Source organism: Fulvia fulva, chromosome 10, assembly GCF_020509005.1.
Source record: "Fulvia fulva chromosome 10, complete sequence".
NCBI lineage: Eukaryota > Fungi > Ascomycota > Dothideomycetes > Mycosphaerellales > Mycosphaerellaceae > Fulvia > Fulvia fulva.
This window is the reverse complement of record NC_063021.1, coordinates 3,330,665-3,351,113: the sequence shown is the minus strand read 5'-3', so window position 1 is coordinate 3,351,113 and position 20,449 is coordinate 3,330,665. Positions and strand designations below refer to the sequence as shown.

At 53.5% G+C, this 20,449-nt stretch overlaps 13 protein-coding genes across 13 annotated transcripts; 9 read left to right on the top strand and 4 right to left on the bottom strand.

Annotated features, from left to right (window-relative positions):
* Nucleotides 1–1,690: 1,690 nt before the first annotated feature.
* CLAFUR5_12332 (uncharacterized protein) lies at nt 1,691–1,909 on the top strand (the record flags this gene model as incomplete). The annotated part of the gene is made up of 1 exon (XM_047911480.1): nt 1,691–1,909. One exon carries the CDS (start codon nt 1,691–1,693, stop codon nt 1,907–1,909), a length of 219 nt encoding a protein of 72 aa, XP_047767539.1.
* Nucleotides 1,910–4,396: 2,487 nt separating this feature from the next.
* On the top strand, nt 4,397–5,812 carry CLAFUR5_12331 (uncharacterized protein; the record flags this gene model as incomplete). Its single annotated transcript, XM_047911479.1, has 1 exon — nt 4,397–5,812. The coding sequence occupies one exon, from the start codon at nt 4,397–4,399 to the stop codon at nt 5,810–5,812; it is 1,416 nt and encodes a 471-aa protein (XP_047767013.1).
* A 97-nt stretch (nt 5,813–5,909) lies between these two features.
* Nucleotides 5,910–6,746, top strand: CLAFUR5_12330 (uncharacterized protein; the record flags this gene model as incomplete). Its single annotated transcript, XM_047911478.1, has 1 exon — nt 5,910–6,746. The coding sequence occupies one exon, from the start codon at nt 5,910–5,912 to the stop codon at nt 6,744–6,746; it is 837 nt and encodes a 278-aa protein (XP_047767014.1).
* A 225-nt stretch (nt 6,747–6,971) lies between these two features.
* On the top strand, nt 6,972–7,673 carry CLAFUR5_12329 (uncharacterized protein; the record flags this gene model as incomplete). The annotated part of the gene is made up of 1 exon (XM_047911477.1): nt 6,972–7,673. One exon carries the CDS (start codon nt 6,972–6,974, stop codon nt 7,671–7,673), a length of 702 nt encoding a protein of 233 aa, XP_047767122.1.
* Nucleotides 7,674–7,838: 165 nt separating this feature from the next.
* Nucleotides 7,839–8,945, bottom strand: CLAFUR5_12328 (uncharacterized protein; the record flags this gene model as incomplete). The annotated part of the gene is made up of 1 exon (XM_047911476.1): nt 7,839–8,945. The coding sequence occupies one exon, from the start codon at nt 8,943–8,945 to the stop codon at nt 7,839–7,841; it is 1,107 nt and encodes a 368-aa protein (XP_047767121.1).
* A 149-nt stretch (nt 8,946–9,094) lies between these two features.
* CLAFUR5_12327 (uncharacterized protein) lies at nt 9,095–9,502 on the bottom strand (the record flags this gene model as incomplete). Its single annotated transcript, XM_047911475.1, has 1 exon — nt 9,095–9,502. The coding sequence occupies one exon, from the start codon at nt 9,500–9,502 to the stop codon at nt 9,095–9,097; it is 408 nt and encodes a 135-aa protein (XP_047767126.1).
* A 432-nt stretch (nt 9,503–9,934) lies between these two features.
* CLAFUR5_12326 (Cytochrome c oxidase-assembly factor cox-23, mitochondrial) lies at nt 9,935–10,394 on the top strand (the record flags this gene model as incomplete). Its single annotated transcript, XM_047911474.1, has 4 exons — nt 9,935–10,053; nt 10,102–10,209; nt 10,260–10,287; nt 10,341–10,394. 4 exons carry the CDS (start codon nt 9,935–9,937, stop codon nt 10,392–10,394), a joined length of 309 nt encoding a protein of 102 aa, XP_047767125.1.
* A 463-nt stretch (nt 10,395–10,857) lies between these two features.
* On the top strand, nt 10,858–11,103 carry CLAFUR5_12325 (uncharacterized protein; the record flags this gene model as incomplete). Its single annotated transcript, XM_047911473.1, has 2 exons — nt 10,858–11,019; nt 11,071–11,103. 2 exons carry the CDS (start codon nt 10,858–10,860, stop codon nt 11,101–11,103), a joined length of 195 nt encoding a protein of 64 aa, XP_047767124.1.
* Nucleotides 11,104–11,409: 306 nt separating this feature from the next.
* CLAFUR5_20286 (uncharacterized protein) lies at nt 11,410–12,249 on the top strand (the record flags this gene model as incomplete). The annotated part of the gene is made up of 1 exon (XM_059463122.1): nt 11,410–12,249. One exon carries the CDS (start codon nt 11,410–11,412, stop codon nt 12,247–12,249), a length of 840 nt encoding a protein of 279 aa, XP_059319138.1.
* A 391-nt stretch (nt 12,250–12,640) lies between these two features.
* On the top strand, nt 12,641–13,876 carry CLAFUR5_20287 (uncharacterized protein; the record flags this gene model as incomplete). The annotated part of the gene is made up of 1 exon (XM_059463123.1): nt 12,641–13,876. One exon carries the CDS (start codon nt 12,641–12,643, stop codon nt 13,874–13,876), a length of 1,236 nt encoding a protein of 411 aa, XP_059319137.1.
* A 952-nt stretch (nt 13,877–14,828) lies between these two features.
* On the top strand, nt 14,829–15,857 carry CLAFUR5_12324 (uncharacterized protein; the record flags this gene model as incomplete). The annotated part of the gene is made up of 1 exon (XM_047911472.1): nt 14,829–15,857. One exon carries the CDS (start codon nt 14,829–14,831, stop codon nt 15,855–15,857), a length of 1,029 nt encoding a protein of 342 aa, XP_047767123.1.
* A 1,241-nt stretch (nt 15,858–17,098) lies between these two features.
* CLAFUR5_20288 (uncharacterized protein) lies at nt 17,099–17,590 on the bottom strand (the record flags this gene model as incomplete). The annotated part of the gene is made up of 1 exon (XM_059463124.1): nt 17,099–17,590. One exon carries the CDS (start codon nt 17,588–17,590, stop codon nt 17,099–17,101), a length of 492 nt encoding a protein of 163 aa, XP_059319136.1.
* Nucleotides 17,591–17,812: 222 nt separating this feature from the next.
* On the bottom strand, nt 17,813–18,752 carry CLAFUR5_12323 (uncharacterized protein; the record flags this gene model as incomplete). The annotated part of the gene is made up of 3 exons (XM_047911471.1): nt 17,813–17,879; nt 17,915–18,153; nt 18,597–18,752. The coding sequence occupies 3 exons, from the start codon at nt 18,750–18,752 to the stop codon at nt 17,813–17,815; spliced, it is 462 nt and encodes a 153-aa protein (XP_047767130.1).
* Nucleotides 18,753–20,449: the final 1,697 nt, after the last annotated feature.

Below are 20,449 nucleotides of genomic sequence, written 5' to 3'. Positions count from 1 at the left end.
ACTGGACGGGCTTGAGGCTTGGGAGGACAGTTTGCGTTTGACGACAGATTGAGATACCATGTTGTTTGCGTTGCATTAGCGTTTCAGCGTAATTGGAATTGGATTGGGCACGATACAGCTGTGCATATAAGTCTTGGAAGAGCTGTAGATATGTGGGAATGGATGTTTGTGCATACCAAGTCGCCTGTCCGAGAGCACTTTCCTGGACACGCCGTGTTGCTGGCTACATCAAGCCACGGCGTGTGTAAGTACAATGCAAGGATCACGGGTTTCACATGCCTGGCTAGCCTGGCTAACGTATATAGTTGAACACAGATGCAGAGCCCCTCGACAACCGTCCTTGCTCGAATGGCTCAGTCAAAAGCAACATTGATGCTTTTGGCAATAGTCTACGCATGGTATCCAGTCCAAGACGTCAATTGTATCTGTCTTCGGCAGGAAGCTGTGCTGTTGGACTTTGCCATTCAAGCAAGGGCGGTTGTTCTTTTCGCTCTCTTCAAGGCTTCAAAGAATTTTGTCCCCTCGTGGCTTCGTACTGAAATATGCTCATCATATTCACACACCCTCGACAATCGTGTTCGCTCGAGTGGCGCAGTGGTAAGGCGCTGGTCTTCCTGCTGATTCAACGGGCTATGGAATTGCTGCGGGGACACCATTGGGTGTCTGTGGTACTATCAGCACGGCTTGTAGCCACTCGAGCGAGGGTGGTTGTTCTTTGGCAGACCTGGAATTTCTTGCAAATTTTTGCACCCTTTAGTATCGGCAGACCGATAGGATGTGACAGGACTTGGGCTCCTTTGACGTTAGTTCTCGCTCGCACGGCGGAGTTGTTGCGGAGATCTACTGCTCCTCTTGCTAATGTCGGATCTTCCAGCGACATGCTATGCAGCATGTCCCCGGCGTAACACCTTCAGCGGCTATTCGAGCGAGGATCATTGTTCCACTCGCCTTGTTATCGCCCCGCGAATACCTCTTCACCCCTCTCACCTCGGGATTACTGACATATTGCAGCAAAGCACACGCACCCTCGACAACAACTCTTGCTCGAATGGTGCAGTGGTCAGGCGTAAGTCTTGCTGCTGGCAATGCCAGGGGGGAATGAGATGCGCTGATGCCTTGGACATTTCTGTGTTCCTTTTCGAACTGGTCATTCGAGCAAGGGTTGTTGTTCTTTTTTGTGCATTGTGGTGGCTTCCATCAGCTTTTGCTTAGTGCACCTATAGTCTTGCTGATATAGTCTTACGGAATTGATGCATACTCGACAGTCGTTCTCGCTCGGATGGCGCAGTGTTTGGGCGTAAGTCTTGCTGCCAAATATGCGAACGCGTGAGATCCAGCACAGATGCCATAGACATCTTGCTGTACTTCTTAGGGTGCTAGCCTTTTAAGCGAGGGCGATTGTTCTTTTTGCATTTAATTCTCACATACAGATCCCGTCTACAATACATCTCCATCCTCCCCATTCCAATTCCATCTCCACGCCTACTTAACAACAGCAATCAAGTACCCATCCACAACCTCCGTCCCCCTAAACTGGCTCCCCCTCTTATGCGTCGCCAACATCGGAATCAACGTCGCCTGCACCCTCCCATCGCCCTTCATCAATAAACACCAAATCAAAGCCCTCCCCTCTTTCCAACGTCGGCAACACATCCAGCGCCGCGCCCAGGATAATGTTCACATTACCGCAATGCTTCGTGTTCTCGACGGCCACGGCGTGGTGTTTAGGGCTGGCTTCGATGGAGGTTACGTGAATCCCGGGGACAGAGTGCGCGAAGTAGAGGGTCGAGTAGCCGCCCAGGGTGCCGATTTCGAGGACGCGTTGGGCGCGGAGGAGATGGCAGAGGATGGAGAGTTGGGAGCCTTGGGCGGGGGCGACGGCGATTCAGGGGAGGCCGGCGGAGGCTGAGGCGTGGAGGGCGTGGGCGTGGGGGTCGGTGCCGATTAGGGAGGATTGGAGGGAGAGGGCGGTGGTGAGGGAGGTTGTGAGGGCTGCTTCGAGGGACATTGTGGTTGTGGTTTTGGGTTGGTGTTCTTGGGGGTGTTGGTGGAGTGATGGTCTCGTTGATGATGCAGTTGACGGTGTTCTTATACCTTTCTGTTACTCACTGTCCACCTCCACAGACATCGTTCGACATTGCTGTACAGCTTGGCCTCCGAATCCGCGAGGACCGCGCGGTATTCGTCTTATCAGATCTTTCGGCCGAGGCTGCGATCCTTTACCTGGCACCATCAGATCGGCGACATCTCTGAGTCTATCCCAGGAGCCACGAGCCTATTGTGAGTACCGCAAAGCTATAACGTACGACAGTCGCTGCAGGCGGTGGAAGCTGCGGGATGCTTAATCAGGCAATAAAGTCTGTATAAGCTGGCCAAGCTTCAGGCAGCACCTGCAACGTGACGTTAGGGTAGAAGCATGTGAAGGTCGGAAGTGGAAATCCGATGTAAGAGAGCTTGTCAGTCAGCTTCGGCCGGGAGGGTTGGGTGCAAGTCCGAGCTCCGGTGCGCCAAACCATGCTGTGAATGAAGAGATGATGTTCTTTGTTTTTCTTCTCCAGTACCAAGCAGTAAATGCAATGCTTGCGAGCTGATGAAAAAAGTACGTCGCAACGTGATCTTGTGACAAGACCGGGCGCGAGGCCTTCATGTACTCCTCTACGCACAGAGCAACGCTGGAGCATCGCGAGGGATGCAGCAGCAGAGTCCGGCGAAATGCGTCCATGAAGGCATCGACGCTCGAAGCGACGGTGATGTGCCACAAGGGCATGACCAGTGTTCGTGACGCAGAACATGCGCGCCCAATAGATGCATTGGGGCTTCGGTTATGAGGCTTGCCATGAGCAAGACCTCGTGCAGACTCGGCTCCGTGGGAGCAACTTTTGTGTTCGGTGAAGAACGACTGCTGGCTCAGTGAAGAGCAACCTTCGTGTTCATGCTGAACAAACAGGACTCGTCGAGCTGCTGCGTGGCATTGCTCGAGAGTGCAACAGTGCTTGTCCTTGATGAACGGACTTCTGTCCTGTGAAGGACGACTTGTGCTCTTGGTGGAGCGAACTTTGGCTCATGTTCGAGCAACAGCTGTCGAGTTCTGCACAAAGGCTTGTTGTAGCCGCTTGCAGCTCATTCATTGTGTATCCGTTTGACTCTTTGACTCTTGTATCTTTGAAGTTTTCAGGACGTTGACTTTGATGTCATGTCATGTTCCTGTACTCTCAAGACTGAGTGCGCTTGGTCTCGTGATCTTTGAAGATTGACTGTACGCGGCATCCATGGCCCTTGTACGTCTCATGGTATCTCGACGCTTTTGGTCGCGTGGCTTTGTTCCTCGTATAGCTTTTCGAGTCGCCAACTCTCCTGTGCTCGTCGCTATGTAGGCGGAATCAACTAGGAAGTGCGTTGCTCGTAGCATGATAAACGTGCTCTGATCGCAGCGTATCGCGTAACTCGACCCCCAGCGCGCGACTTCTCGTGGAAAGCACGTTATGCTCGTGGAGGTCGGTTCGTTGTGCTGTGCTCGTGCTCGTGCTCGTGTGAGCATGAGCAGCGTTTGGAACTTCTTGTCCAGTCCGCTGACAGATGGCACTCCGCGCGGGGCGCATACAAGCGTACGACTGTCAGACGGCACAGCCGGCCAGCTTTCCCACTCCTCCCGAAGGCATACAAGCGTGGTAGTAACTGTTTTTTAGCAACCAGCTATCTGGACGACATCGTTCATGACGTTGCATCTCGTCCAACATCAGCCAATGCAGATTCCCGATCCGATGGAGTCGCGCACGACAGCACCGAAGCCGAGAGTGCATCACCAGTGACTGGATGTCGTGATGGCGAAATGTCCCGAATCGTCATGTAGTCTTGGGCGGCACGGGCGCCGACAACATGTTGTCGCGGTCTGGTGGACAACGACTGCCATCTCGAGTTTTTCAGGCTCGAACAGTGCCTTCGGTAGAAGGACTTTACCGAAGGAGTCATCAGCGCCAACTTGCTGCACGTCTGCAGAGAAGTTGTCTGGCGGTGTGAGCTGCACGGCATGGAAGCGGTAATCTCCGACTGCGTCCTGACTTCAAACAACACCTCCCGCGTCCGTCGAAGGCGTCAAGTACACCTTTGCGAGTCCAGAAAGAGCGCCTGGGTCTTCTATACCCGCGACAAGTCGATATCGACAAGAAACCCCTTCTTCTCCCACACGCTTGCCCTTCGGGAGCAGGCGCAGCAGGTGAATAACGACCCGCTAACGTGAACAGACGTGGGAGTGCGCGACGAATGTTCATCCCGAAAGAGGAACCATGTAGGATGTGTCACGAGATTGCGTGAGTGAACGAACGGGACTCATGTTTGTCCTTGAATTTACGCCTTCTCTCCCGCTCTCTTTCCCCCGAACTACAAAACTCAACATCGCATGCTGTCGATCGACATCCATCGCATGACTGACCACCCAGACAACACGACGATAACGTCGCAACCAGGACAACGCGACAAGGTCGCGGCAGCTAGCGACACCAACAAGAGGAGTCGCCTGCTTTCTCTACCGCAAGAGCTGCAGGACATCATCTTCGACTTCGCCTATCCGGCCCAAGATGGCACGAAGTACTACGACCGCAGAGACTGGACTGACCGCGAACAAGAGGCCCGCCGGAGAGACAGCAGCCGTGTGATACGCCCATTTCCTTCTCCGAAGGTCGAGGAATTTATGCTCTCGAGACAGTACTTTGCGGGCGCCTCTCGCGCATGGGCCGCCAACCAAGACTTCGAGTTCGATACAGGTATGAGCGGCGCATTCCGCATACCTTACATCGACAACAGGGAGTATGAAGCTGGCATCGTACGGAAACATGCTACAACTGTCACCGTGGGCATGTACCTTCCATCTTTTGGTGCCCGTTGCCGCCAACACTTTGCTTGTCTCAGAGTGTTGTCCATCTACCTGTCCCCGCGCGACTTCGAATCTACAGAGCCGAAGTTCGTGTGGACGCAGACACTGGACGAGGCTGATTTCGCTGTTGTTGCGGGCGCACTGAACCTAGATAAGCTACGTGGCTTGCGAACTCTGAGACTGGTGCCTGACACGTGCTACTATACCAAGTCTCCCCAGGAGGAACAGCAATGGGTCGACAATGTTCGCGACTTTGAGGCGTATCTCAAACCATTCATCACACGCCCGCTGGAGGGCCACAGCAGAACGAAGCCTTCCACTGAGACCCACCGTACGGCGATGCGTGAGCCGCCTCAGACGCGCCCAAGACCTGCGACAGAGAGTACAGGTGCATCTTCGAAGCAGTCGAGATCGCTTGCGCCCGCGCAAACAACGCTATCTATTCCTACACTCTTTACAGGTGGTCCTCCAAAGCTACCCAAGACAATGCAGAGATCGCGCACTGCCAAGTCGGCATTGCAGAAGCCTCGAAAGCCGGCTGCAAGACATGTGGACAGGGGCAACAAAAGTCAACAGAAGCCAGACGTCAACGGAGCTGGCAAGCTTGACAGCCGCGGAACGAAGCGCTTCAATGGCGTTCGCGAGCAAAAGAGTCGGAAGAAGATCTGCATAAGGCAGCGTCGAGAGAGCGAAGTCGTCGCTGCGCTGCTCTTTGACGTTGATATTGAGCTTCGTAAAGTCCTCAAGGATGATGCGAAGGCAGTCTCGCTCATTCCGCAGCAGCCTGGCGGGACTGCTCTTGGCATGCTCGCGGTCGGTTCGGCGCTGCCGGAGATCATCGCATCGGGTCTTGGAGCTGTGCGCTCGGAACCTCCTCAATCCACTATGATGGCTAAGCAGGACCCTGTTATGGGGGGGTGGTGCCTCTGCTTCTCAAACTGAGACCTTGGCGACAAGAGAGCTGCGGCCCACGGGGCCGACGAACCGCCTGCCTCAGCCGCCAGAGCTGCAGCTGTCAGACGTCCACATCGCGCTCGACATGTCTCCTGTGAAAGCCGACCAAGACGCCGCCGCAGCCATTTCTGGCGAGACAACATTCGGACCAAAGGACAGAACTCCCCCTCAAGCTCAAGGCAAGGACAAGGAATCACCCGCCGCACTCTCCATTTGCTATGGCGTAGAGCAAGAGATTCTGCCATGGGGCTTTGAGGTCTCGAATCGCGACGAGACAAGGCAGGAAGCCGAACTACATCGTGCTACAAAGGGTCCCGACACACGAGCTGCAAAAACCGGTGCCATGGATGCTGGAGAGCAGCTAAAGAGCGAGGTCGACGCACCTCGTGTTTTGGACCCTCTCACTATCTGCATAGGAGCTGGACAGGAGATCAGGCCGGTGGCCCGGGCTGTTCCTCGCAAAAGCCGCGCGCAAAGGGTCGAGGCGGAGCCAGCTGTACGGCAGAGGTCATCTCTCGATGCCATGCAGGATCTTTTGCGGCAGGAGTCTACCCTGGTCGCCAAAGCACTACTTGATGGTCCCATTCTGCGCAAAGTGGAGACCAAAGACGTTCCCGATACTGTCGAAGAGGCCATGAGGCTGCTGCTGAGAGACAGTCGCGGCTTTCTTCAATGGGCGGTGGACGCAAAGAGGGAACAACTTGAGAAGAAGGATGATGAAGTGGAAACCCAAGACGCCTCGACTGATATCGAAGCAGAGGTTCAAACGATCGCGGAGGGCGAAAGCTGCGTGTTTGGGATAGAACGGGCAGCCGTAATGGATCGGTACATTTCAGTGGTCGTCATTTCTGCCATTGTGCTGATGGTGGCAATGACCATGACGCTATTGTTCATTGCCACCATCACGCTATCGAGCCTCTGATCCGGGATCATGGCAGAAAAGGACTGAATGATAACGAAGAGCTTGTTCGATAGCGTAGTGAACGGGGGTTTGCAGGGATGAGCGGAGCAGCCGTTTGTGTTTCGCGCTAGCGCAACGCTCAAGAAATTCACATGCTACCTTCACCCATAACCTACCTTCACATGACATCTTTCTCATAAGTCTGCCACACAACCATCTTTTCCCATCGCACTCGAAGATACAACCATGGCAGCCAACACCGAAGCAGTAAAGCGCGCCATCGCATCCCTCTTTACCAGCAAACCCATGACACCCATCCAAGCAATGGCAGACGTCGACGCCACCAGCAAACCATCAGCAAACCGCCTCTTCGAGTCGGGTTCCCCGGTTGTAAAGCTTCCTACAAACGCAACATACAACACGGCACCACTACCACAACCTCACAAGCGCCGTTCGATTCTTCCTACAGGTGAAGCGCCACAGACCCGCGAGGAACTGCAGTTCTTCAAGCACCCCTGCGGCTACTTCGTCACGATCCAGCGCACTAAACTACACAACAAGCTTTGCCGGAATGATGGCAAGGCGGAGCACAGTGTGCTGAAGAAGGGACCCGCACATCTGCTGAAAGTACCCACGCCGGCGCAGAAAGTTGTGGCAAAGACAGAGGTCGAGGCGGAACAGACGGTAGAGCAATACGGCGATGTACGCCGACAAGTCGAGCGGCAACTGGCAGAGGAGATGATAGGTGGCGACGAGGACACGACCGATGGATCGCTGGACTTCTTGGATGACTACGAGTCCGACGGCACTGCGAGTGACGAGGAGGAAGATGGTGAGGTGGTGGCGTTCAGCAAGTATGTTGTGCTGCGCAGGAGGGATGATGAAGATACGGTTCTTGGGGAGGATGGCGATTTCAGCATGTATCCGGACTCGAGTGATGAAGATTGAGTTGGTGGTGATCGTGAGAGGAGCGCAAGGTCTCGGATCTACATGGGTGGACGGAGAATGCTGGAGATTCTGGACATACTGTTGAGCTTGGACAGGATACTGGAAGTACGCAAACACTGCAGGATCAACGCCTTCAGCTCGAGCATCCTGCATGACCGGCGCGCTTCAACAAAGGGCGACCTCCACCAGGGGCATCAGATCACCCCTCCTGGTGATGTAATGGCAGTCGCGAGCACAATCCGGCACTTCGACGCAGGACTGCAGCCCATACAACGTCTCAAAAGAGCCCGTGCCCTCCTCTTCCTCATTCGATGGCAAGAACACAATCTTAGGACGAACCCAGAAAGCGATAGAACAATCATCGAAGAGAAGCAAAGAAGTATCATCATCTTCCGCTTCATCCTTGGCCAGGATCGCAACGATGTTCAACCCCTCTTTCGTCCTCAGTGCTGCTCGTGCGAAGATGCAGGTAGAGCAGTCTCGGCACTGGAAGTCTTGCGCTTTAGCGACCCGAGGACATGGCTTCAGAATTCGACCTTTCACGATCAGAGTGCTGTCGATGACCCTTGGGTCTGCAGTATGACATACTGCGTCCAGCGCTCTCCAGCAAGCTGTTTGATGCCGCATTGAGCGGTAGTCGATCTCCACTCTCCAGTCCGGACACCAGGATGGCAGTGAGATGGAGCTGGAAGGACGACTTGTCGCACATGCCATGATGCCGATCAGATCGTGTGGATCTTGAGCTTTGATCCTGGCGAACAATAGATAGCACTCTTCCACAGTCTGTGTGTAATCGATGAGTACACCTTGTGACTTTTCTCTGGGATCCCACGGCGACGTCCACGCTATGTTCAGAAGAGCGTATATCTCGTCACGCGGATTAGAGCACTGAGCCTCGTCGAAGACTTGCAAGTTGTAGAGGATGTTGCCTTTTCGCGATGCGGTACTGGTGAACCTGAAGGCTCGAACATTTTGAAGGAGATCTGTTAGCTCCAAAGTCGCCATGAAGCTTTCTCCAGGGATCTGCATGTCGCCGAGCAGTACTCGAGTACTTGGTAATTCGGATGAAGCGCCCTCTTGCAGGATCCATCTACGCTTGAACCACGGCCGATCAATGAGTTGTTGCAAAGCTTCGTGTTCTGTAGCAGAAAGCTTGCTTCCCCACTCAATCAGCGCCTCCTGCTGCTTTGGGTCGATCAATCTAGAACCCCGACTATCCTTCCAGTCGATGCGAAGGGAGCAAGCAGTCTTCACACCTGCCGCCATAGCCATGTCAGTATCGCCGAGCCAAATCAACAGCATCGATGCTTGGCTGTAGATCTGATACCTCGTAGCGACTTGACGGTTACGCTCTTCGTCGTCTCTTTGAGTAATAGATAACGCATCAATTCATCCACAGCGGCATGTGCGGAAGTCTGTCCTCAGCCATACTCTGACAAATCCGCTTTAGCGCTGCGTGTAAATTTGCGGTGACTGGCAGGCTGTGGCCAAGGCCGCCGCAGATGACCTTCTGGGTGAGATGGGTTCCGTCTGCATATGTCGGGCCCCATGCGAAGTAGATCTAGGACACGGATGTCGTTCGTGCCTAGGCGAGGATATTTGCAGGAGGTGAACAACTTTGGCGAGAAAGAGACTGCCCCAATATTGGTCCATGGCGACTCTTTCTTCCACACGGATGAGAAGAGCTTGTCGCGTCTTCGTGACTTGGTGTGCGCATCGCGTTCTGATACATCGGTCTCGCAGTGATCGAAATCGATTTCATCATCGTCACTTTGTCTGAAGGTGAGCTGACCTAGCTTCGACTTCAGCTGAGCGTCCTGTGGGTCCATATGGTTGCTGTATAGCGAAAGAGTAGCATGCTACAAGAGGCGATCAGACTCAGGTCACACATGATCTGAAGGATTCAGCTGACGTCCCGCTCATGCATGAGCATTGCCACAGCAAGACCCAGACTTCGCCGTGGCGCAACACTGCATTTAGAGTCACTTGATAGAGGAGGTATGCAGCTGCCGAGTGTCATTTCCATTATCCGTTACCATTGGTTGCCATACCTCGCAATTGTCACAAGCTGAGACCGGGATCGATGTATTGTTCATCATGAGTCTGATAGACTGATAGCACAGCTGAATCGATGTTGATGAAGGAGACAGGATGGTGTTGTGAAACCCGAAGAAAGAGCAACAGCACACGCGCTCCCTGCAAAGTCGGGCGGCCGGCGGCTTCCGCCCGAGCCACGATCGACCTCGCCTCCAGTGGTGGCGATGAACGCTTCATTTCATCCGACAAATTCATCGATTGGCACCAAAAAAGCACTCATGTCGGGCAAGGGAGAGGCAGGAGACGAGACGGCATGGGAGAAAGGGTCGAAGCGGTTCACGAGGTACGGCATGCCTCTCCAGCCTTTTGGCCTTCACTGACCATTCCGCAGCAAACAATATAGCGAATACTTCGACCCATGTCAAGATGCTGCAAACAGGAGTTTGAAATGTATGAGACGGAATGGTGGTGATAGGGCGATGTGTATGGACTACTTTGAGTACGTTGTCCATCTTTCACCCTCGGCTTGGCGTCACTGACGGGAGACAGTGCATACAAAGCATGTAAACAGTCTTGGGTGAGTCAAGAACGTCCTTTTCTCTACTTACTATCCAGCTAAACAAAATTCAGATGGATGAGATGAGGGAGCAGAAACGACGAGAGGGCAAGGGATGGTTTGGCTGACAGTGGCTAGAAGCCAGCACGAATTGCACTTCGAGGAAGGCGCTGCTCACGGCAGGACTCATTCCCACCGCGCCCTCATCCAATCCATGCCGGAACTCTCAAAACGCTTGTGTTGGTAATGTGTAAGCGCCTGGCATTGATCTCGGCCTTGTGAGACATACAGAAGGTATTGCTTCAAAGGCGGGTCCTACTGACAGACCCGCCCTGCAAGTATGCACCAGAACACAGCAGGCCACCGTTCCACTCAGCGCAATCTTGACGTGTCTCAGCTCCTGAAGCACAATATGCAGATGTGCGTATGGTGCTTTCATAGGACAAAGCGCTAAGCAAACAAAGACCTTCTTATGTATACCTAACAAAACAGACGCCGCCTTTTGCGACAATCTGGATGGAACCTGGACCCATTTCTCTGGAAGATGCCTGATTCAAATCTACAGCATGTCTCCATCTTCTAACAACTACAATGGGATACCTCCAATCAATCTACAAGGCCTACGACTTCTTCAACGATCTGTACTCTGCTTCATCCGAACACTCGCCTAGCGCATTCGATACAACTACGGTCATGTCGCTCTTTGACGATGTCCGTCATCCGTTCTCATCTCGCCCAACCTATCTATATCCAGTGAGTCAACGCAACACTTTGCTATGCGCGTACCATCAGCTGACAGTCTAGATCTTGTTACACCAATATACCACGGACTGGTGAAGAAAGTCGATACTGCGCATATGTGCTGTGATTGTCTTGAGATGAAAGCATTCACCAACCGAAATGCCTTCGCCTTTAACTTCAAGGCCTGTGCTCTTGGTCAAAGCACACGACACCTCGCCCACCATACTTCACCAGTCGCCTATCTTTACCTCTCCCTGACCATCAGACTTGTTCCCGACCACCACAACTCGCAAAACCACCACCACCGCGATTTCCACCACTGCGATACCACCCTCCCTAGTCTTTCCACAACCACACTTGCGCAAGACTAATCCTCAACTCCAAATCCTTATCGAACTCAACATGGCCGGTGTCGCTCTCGTCACAAGTGGTCAGACCGACGGCAACTTCAACCTCTCCAACGCTGCCGGCGCCATTCGAGATGACTTCCGACTGAACCAACAGATTGCTAGGCTGTGGAAGGAGGCCCTAGTCCAGCGCGGCCTCGTTATCACAGCAGCAAACGACTTCAACCAGCTCGACCGTCTTCCGGTCGGCTTCTCGATGTACAAGAAGCCTCGAGCGGGCGAGCCCAATACGAGGCCCGACATCATGATCTACGGCCATCCAAGTCACAAGGTCTTCAGGTCGTATGCCGAGTTCCTAGGCCATTGGGTATATCTCGAGCTGTGCGGGGGAGGCGCCGGCTGCCCGTGTTGCATCTGTACTGGCAACAAGCGACGCAGGGCAGATGTAGGGGTGCTGAGAGTGGCAATACCTACGCCACTCCCACAGCTGGTGGTGCGCGCTGCTCAACCGGCTGCAGCACCAACTCCGCAACAATTACAACAGCCAGCTGTCGGAGCTCAACCCACGTTGCCTCCGCCGTTCCTCCCAGCGACAGTCATACCGCCAGCGGCTCTACCAGGAGTCGTCAATGCACCGGCCCAGAACAGCGCTCAGGTACCGAATCCCACACCTCAAGCACATCTACCCGCCACAAATATCCCGCTAGCTCCCGCGCTCCAACCCCAAGCCAATGCACAGCCAGTCTTCGCTGCACCTACTCTCGGTGATGATGCGGATCCGACTCTACACGAGAAAGCTCTCAGCGATGGGGTCTGGCTTGGGGATCTGCATTTTCAAGTCGACGACGCTATTCTATCTACCAGGCCTCCAAGCTCGGAGCACAGCAACATCTGAGCATGAGCAAGCGGGTTCGACGTTTCGGAGAGCTATGGGGGAAGCCGCGGGCCAAGCGTAAGGCCGCTGCTTGAATGATAACTTCAAGCACAGTAAGATACTTGATCGTGCCTGCGAATGGTGAATTCAGCTGACGTTCTGGCCACAGGCATGTATATAGTTGCAATTCAAGACATGTGTCCACTCTCCGACCAGGTGAACGAAGTGGACAGGTTTAAGCTCCAAAAGCCGTATTTGCATTCACCCACTGCACATGACATTCCAAAAGTGTCGGCGCTTTCTTAAGACGCCTCGATCTCTCACAAACCTCCGTCGCATCAACCACCATTTTTCAACCTCCATCGACCAGCAATAGAGCATCAAGCGAGATAGCAATACTCCAGCAAGAAACATGGCTGCAGTCGGCACACCGAACATGCAGCACGTCACCGCGCCAAGAATCGCACTGGTGGTCAGCAACAACAGTAACGAATCCGATGGAACCGGTAATCCTTGCTCAAAGCCACGAGTAGTGCGCAATGATGAACCGCTCAAGATCGACATGGCCGAGAAGTTCCTGAACACCATCAACAGAACCGGTCTCAATACGTCCAACATCGCCTTCTCCACGATCAGCAACTTACCGAGTGGGTACTCATGCTGGTTCGCACCTCGACCCCAGCGACCAGGGCAGAGCGTAACTTACGACATCTACATTGCAGGGCATCCGAGTGGCAAGGACTTTCTGTCATATCTAGCCTTCTTCGACCACTTCGCGTGGCTACAGCTCTACGGCTTGACTGGAGGCTGTCAATGCTGCCTGTGTACTGGGCGTAGTCGTAACAGGACCGAGGGACTGAGAACTCCGCTGCCACCGACTCTGGCGATACCGCAGGTCATTCAACTACCGCAACAGACTATCGCGTCAGTGCCGGCGCGCGCTCTTCTGGCAGCGGCGGCTGTGCCACCAGCGGTCGCTCTGCCCATGAGCTCGGGTCAAAGCATATCAGCAGCGCCAGCGCCCACTCTCCAGAATTTGTTCACGACTAATGGCATCGCCTCAGCTTCGACTGCAAACATCGCTCATTCAGCAAAGACTGCACCACCGACGACAAGCATGCAGCAAGTGGTCATGCCAGCAGCTCCTAATACTCCATTCCCTCAGCCACAAACTGGCAACTTCATGGCTGGTGATGGCATGACTCCTCCTACAAACGATCAAGCTCTGGGTGAGACCATCAACAACCCGGATCTTCGACAGGACATGGACGGCGACATTGACATGATGAATCTCGAAGATGAACACGTTCGAGATGAGCCAGAAATTGGAGGAGAGCCACAGGCCGGACAGCGGGCCAACATTGGCAGCGTCAGCTACTGGACAGCACGCGCCGAGCAGCAACGTGTAGTCGAGAATGCTGCAGCCGACGCACAGCAGGATCCGGTTCTGGACACAAGGGTCAACTTGTGGCCGTTCCAACAGCGTCCTGCAACGATCTCTGCTGCGCAATACGCCGCACTCGCATCACCCCTCGACGCTTTCCGACCAGGCGCTGACCCAAATGTGATGCTGTACGAAGGAATTTCCCACGAGGAGGTATTGGCGTTCTTCAGTAGGACCAACTACAATCGTGACGATGCGATTTGAGGCGAACTTTTCTCTGCGTTCGACTGCGGCGATGATAGACAAGATGACAGGATCAGGATTGGGTGATGAAAAGGTATTATGGGTCTTCGTGGCAGGGTTATACGCATCAGTAGCATAGTCATCGCGTAATTAGTGTCAATGACACGGCCTTCATAGCTTGCTTTCTGACACGTACCACATCGAGCTTAGACACGGTATCGCAATGGTTAGCACGTTTGTGAACTCCATGAGGCTTGGCACGCGTTATGAAATCTTAGTACTGTTGATAATCAGGCACTAGACTCTGCATAGAGTACAGCATAGATTTAGAGGCCTATCATCCGTTACGGGATCTTAGCGCAGTTGACAGGTCATTCATGTGTCTAGCAAACAGATGTCTCAAAGCAAGCTTGCAGCATGCAAGCTCTATGTCTTGCAGGGTGATTCTTGCACTCTGTCCTGGTTCAAAGACTATATAGATGTCCTTAGAGGGCCGAGACTATATTGAGAGCACATCACACGTCCTTACGACAACCAACCCCGCCGAAAGCCGGCCGATGGTCGCTGGCTGGTCATGGCCATGGGTTTCATGTCTGCTGCATCCTTCCTGGGCGGTCATGGCGTCGCTCAACTCACACACTATACAGTAAGCACGAATTCTCCACCTTGCAAGTACGTCTCAAGCTAATCATGTAGTCTTCAACAATCTATACACTCACAGGCGAACGAAACCCCATTGTGGATGACCAGGTGAACGATGTCGACAATCACAGGCTTACTGCGGAGCAATGCACTCACCTCTCCGACACACCGCACTAGCAGTGCTCCATAAAAGCCTCTCTTTGGCTCAATGGCTTCTGTCCTCTCTTCTTGACCAGCGCAAACCAGGAGCGACCACCAACGACAATTCGACATCTTATCATAGTCAACTCGTAACGTCTCCAACAACCAGGCACCCTTGCCGACCGCCACCATGTCGACTACCGCTCTAGTTGTCAGCAAGGACTCAGACGGCACCGGAACTCCGTGCAACAAACCGAGAGCAGTCCGCAATGACGAAGTTCTGAAGCTAGAGATGGCCAAGCAGTTCGAGAGCGTGATCAATAGGCTCGGCTTGAATACCGCCAATCTCACCTTCGAAACCAGGACCCAGTTGCCACGAGGGTACTCCTGCTGGCTCGTGCCTCGTGTGCAGAGAGATCCCAATGGAGGGACCTACGAAGACAAATACGTGGCAGGTCATCCTAGCGGTGGTTTGTTCCTGTCCTTCGTAGCTTTCCTGGACCATTTCTGCTGGTTGCAATTCTACGGCCTTGCTAAAGGATGCTCCTGCTGTCTGTGTACCGGCAAGAAGAGAGAGAAGAGCGAAGGACTGCGGACGCCAGCACCGACCTTCAAACCGGTACTACAGGTGGTCGTCTTGCCTCCGGTCGGAGCCGCAGCTCCACCAAGTGCAAACATTGCAACATTGGCTGCGCCAGTCACTGGTACACTTCCAGTCGCTCTGCCCATATTTACAGCCACAGCAGTGCCAGCCGCAGCCACCGCAGCGGCATCCAACAGCGCCGCACAGGAAATGATGGAGCTCGATGAGGACGACTTCGACGAGATCTTACCACCGAATCCACTAGACGAGATACCCAAAGTAACGGCTACTGCTTACGACGCGGAGCAGTCTTCTCTCATGTCGGACGAGGAGAGGACAAATGCATTCCAGCACAAGGACTTCCGTGGCCAGGAACCTGGGAAGCAGTTCAACATACTCTCGCCGGACGATGACATCGAGGAGATTAAGAAGCACGCCAGTATCGCGTTGGAGCAGGTGGAACTAGGAGACGGTGTGGAGCTGTTCACAGCGGAGGAGATGATGGCTATCGACTGGGAGTACTTTGAAGGTGAGAGCTTGCCGTCGTACGGAACCGGCATTTACGAGGCGGCGGGGGTTGGTGGCAGGTCGAGGCTAGCAGAGCGTTTGTATGCGCGGCTTCGTGAGCATAGCTAGATCTGACAATCTGGGAGGGAGTTGATTTTCTATGGAGCTTGACTATGTGACGTTCATCAGCATGTCGCGTTTGAATAATGTAGCGAGATAGCTAATAGTACGCATCGCCTGGTTGCTGCGTTCAATGAACGGGTCCTTTACGATCAACGCCCTCAATAGCTTCACGTTGACTTTCATACGGGCCACGTTCTTGGACGACTCCAATGGGATCTCAGGTAGCGTAAGAGCGACTTCCAGACGCTGGAACACCTTGCGACCGGGGAACAAGACGAGAGTCATCCATGTATGCGAGCGCATCATCCAACACATTTTCACACGAGCGTCGAAAATCCTTTTGATGGATGGGGAGGACAAATTTCCTCCAGCGCCCGGACTTTCTCGAGAGAATCGTTGGCTGAATGAGCTAAAGCAATGGTCATTGGGAACGCTCTGGGGCAGTAGCTGAAGCAGTGCACTGGGTGCGCGAGCGCGATGGGTCTCCAGGATTACTATTGTCACCTCTCAAACATGCATGCATTGAATGTTAGAAAGTGGCTTTAGCTGGCATGGATTATGCGAAGCCAATATCACGTCATCGCATGTGATAGCTCTTGGCGCTTCCGCTCACATCCACTAAGCTGCATACGATACAAAGTCTGCAGGGTCATACCGCAAACGTCTTAAATAGGCTAATAGCAGAGTCCCAGCTCGGGACGGACCAGCGCTGTCGAAGATGTTGGCAATCGCTATCGCGGACACGATGACACATTTCACTTGCGCCTATCTGCGGCGCTCTTGGGCTCACCAGATCCTCAACCAGCTGAGATCTGTTCTTACAGAGCCAGCTTTTCGGGTGGTGACATCTCGACTTCGTATTTGTTGTGGATGGGGGAGCAGGAGGAGTGTAGACGACTGGCAGGTGTCTCCGTGGCGACGATCCTGATGACACGCAAGATATCAAGACAGAAGAAGGTCGGCTGGGATACTCTAGCTAGCGCTGGGGTATTACGGCCGACTCGAGGTCTTCTATCACTTCCATGACAAGGCGCCATATATTATCACCCGCCAGGCATTTCGAGACACAGCACGATGGACCGGTATGAGCAATGTGTATGGCAGCGGTGGAGAGCGCCCGCGGTCTGAACAGATACAAGTTCGGCGAGCTGTGCGAGGAGTCATTCTGGTGAAACTGATAAGACGATTTCCCGAGATGCCTATCGTGGCATGCTGCTAAGTAACCCCTTCCTGCGTAAGTCAATCATCTACAGAGCAGAAGACGCAACACTAACTCGATCATCAGGAGACATGCATTGCCCAAAAGATATCAAGAAGATGATTGTGAGTAAGGGATTGGAGTGCAACAATTTCGAACCGACCATTCCAAACAGCTTGTCTTCGGTCGCGGATTCTAATCTGCCGTCGGGTGTCTGCCTTGGCTGCGGTAGTGCGTTTGTCGTGGCTGGTGCATTGGGCAGGGATCTTTTGCGCGGAGGAGGTGAGATCACTTTCTCAAGGCTGCGAGAGAACTGTCCACCGGTAGACGTGATCCATGAGGCGAAACGAGCGATTACGTCTTCGCGGTCGTGCAATATGACTCGAAGAAGCGGCAGCTTACGCTTACTTGTGATCGGTCCAGAAGCAGCCTGCGTTTCGAACAAGATCCGAATGCGAGCTTCACGGCGCTTGTGGTGGATGGCTGCAATGGCCTCCTCGAGTGCTGATGGTCTGCAGTGTATCTCGCGGCGGTCAGACATTGCCGCGCTGGTATGAGTTGCGAAGCTGAGTAGACAGAGATCGACGCAGTCTGTAGAAATCCGGAGGGCTTCAACCTGCCCAGCTTTCACTTGCACTCATGGTGCAGGGGTATGAAGAATAAGATTCTTGACAACAAGCTTCCACAATAGCAAGATCTCTCTTGACAAGTCTGTTAGTTCTAATAGTTACTTGCGTGGCTTGTATGCTCACCTTGCCACCTCTCAGTCTGCGCTTCGCAAGAGCTTCACACCGACTCCAAACAATGGAAGCCACTGCGAGAATGGACTACTGCACACTGCTGGTCAGCTTCGCCCTCAGCATACTGATCTGCGTAGTCGACTGTGGTGGAGCGCTCCTCGGCCTCACTCATTTTGTGCTTGAAGTAGGGCTCACCACCTATGCTGCGCCATGAGTTGCTGACTGACCTTCGAGCAGCCGTATAAGCCGATGGCAACTCCGCGCGGTCTACGAGGCCTCTCTCGATATCATCCGCTCTGAATACGACATCTTCTCCATCGCCGACTATACTTGCGTCGTGACTTTGGCTGCCGGTAGCTGCATTCTGCATCATATCAGTAACGCGCTCCGACTGGACAACCTGGCTTCTGCACGACCGACTCTACCGCTCACGTACTGGCTACCTCCGTGGTACTCTTTACAGGCGTCGCGGTTTATGCGCCTTTTGGCATTCCCAAGTTTCGCTGGAGCATTGCAGACTTACGCAAGCCTGAGTTCCGCAAAGCTTCTCAAGGTCCGGCGAATGCTTGGCTGGGCAAGGCCGCCGTGTGGGAAGCGCGCTGCGCCGCTTTCACCATGGTGGTTCTTCGCATCGATCCGTTACAAGGACTCCACCACAGTTCAGTCAGCAAAAGGGTATTCGGGTGGAGCCAAGGCCTCACTGGCCTAGCGAACGTGGTCGCCGCCGCCATCGTCCTGTCAGTGCATGCTGGCACAACACAGGGCTTCCAGTCTGCGAAAGCCTGCGAGGCCGTTGGAGTTACCTACTAGGCTCGCTGACTCTTTGAAGCGCTTTGTGTTGATGTTACGTGCCTCTTTGCGAGTCTGCTCGTGGCCTGCGCGGACGGCCTCGATCGTCTGTTCGATTTCGATCGGGCTGAGGGTGTCGAGGTGGGCGACAAACTGCTCGGCGAAGGGCTGCATGGTGCCCCTGGTCGTCGTGGTCGATTAGTGCTTCGAGTGTTGGCACCATCTGGCAGTTGATGAAAGGGTCTTCGACAACCATCGCGCGTGCGAGCCTCATGTATGACGAGGCGTGCTTCAGGGTAGAGGGTGGTAGATTGTTGAGGTCCAGCTCCTGCAAGCCGTGCTCGAAGTGCTTGAAGGTCGCTTCAGTTACTGCTGCGAACTGGAGCAGGCTGTATACGTTCGTTCGCAAGATTTCCGTTAGAGCTCAAGTCTGCCACAGCTGAGATGAAGTGCGTGAAGTCGAGACAGGGTTGATTTTCGTGGCAGGGAGGGGCTTCTAGCGTCTACGCATTGTAGTCGTGCTCGATGTCACCTTAGATGATAACCTCAACCTAGTTGTTACGTTCTATAAAGCGTCCATGACAGCCGCAGAGGAGCACTTCGGATAGTCATCTTCATCCTCGTTTCTGTCCCTCATCCTCCCCTTTTTCGACCCCGCTGTTGCGAGTAGTGTCTTCATAGTCCTCGAGACTACCAATTGCTGGGCCAGCTGAGCGTGCTGAGCGGTTCGTGGCGATCAACTTTGTGGCAGGAGTCTTGCTGGTGGAATTTATAGTGCAACGGGTTGCCAATCTTGCTGCCGGGCGTGGATGCTACTAGGATTATGCGAACTGGGAAGTGGGAGAGCGTACGGTCGTAGATTTCGCATTTGCCAAGGTATCGACGCAGGTACCAGTTGATTTCGAGCCTCGGCGGGATGTTGTCGAGCTCTTACATGGGATAGCACGGTGGCTTGGACATCGCTTTGAGGGATCGATTGGCAAAAGTTCAGGCATTTCGGACAGCGGTGGAGGAGGTGTCGATTGATATTGTTCTATGAAGCAGGGATGATCCATGGCAAGCTATCAAGACATAAGCGGCACAGAAAGTCGTAGCGGGATGCATGATTGAGATATCAGGAGTGAAAGGAAGAAGACGAGTGAGGTCGATCTCGGGCAGGCCGAAACCCGGCCCAAATCCGGCCCAGTCTCTAGGGGCACCACCATCGGACACCACCCTCCGGATTCTCATCAAACTATCATCAATTCTAATCAATTCAAGGACATGTGGCTTTTTTGAAACATACTGCCTAACCCTCCCTGACCCTCCTAACCTCCCTAGCCACTAACCCTAACCCTCCTAACCCTTATTCCCTAACCTCCCTAACCGTACGGGTGTTGTATATAGCCTGGAGTCGGTGCATTGTCCTACCTCCAACATCAGGCGGATCGCAGGAGGTCCACCGAATGACATAATCTGACACACGTGACATTCGGGCGGAGCCTCTGGCGAAGCGCCTGAGGCCATATAGCGCTTCGCGGGTGGGGGAGCGACACGGTTATCGGCCATCCGCGTCATCACCGGCACCACAACTAGCAGATTTAGAATGCGATCTCTCAACACCTACGCTAGATATGCGAAATCTGGGAAAACCATGTCTAGAAAAGATAGTAAAGTCAATATTTCGATAGTTATTACATTGTATATGTCAAAGATGCGATTAAAACAACCTGCGCCGTGATTTGCAGTTGTGTTATCCTAGGACTATTATTCGAATTACTACTCGTTTGAAGGCAAACAACGCTATATACAAACACTACAACATGCAGGGCCCTTCAGAATTGTACCCTCTCCAACCTCCAGGTGTCCGCTCATTTATTAGTGAATGCGTC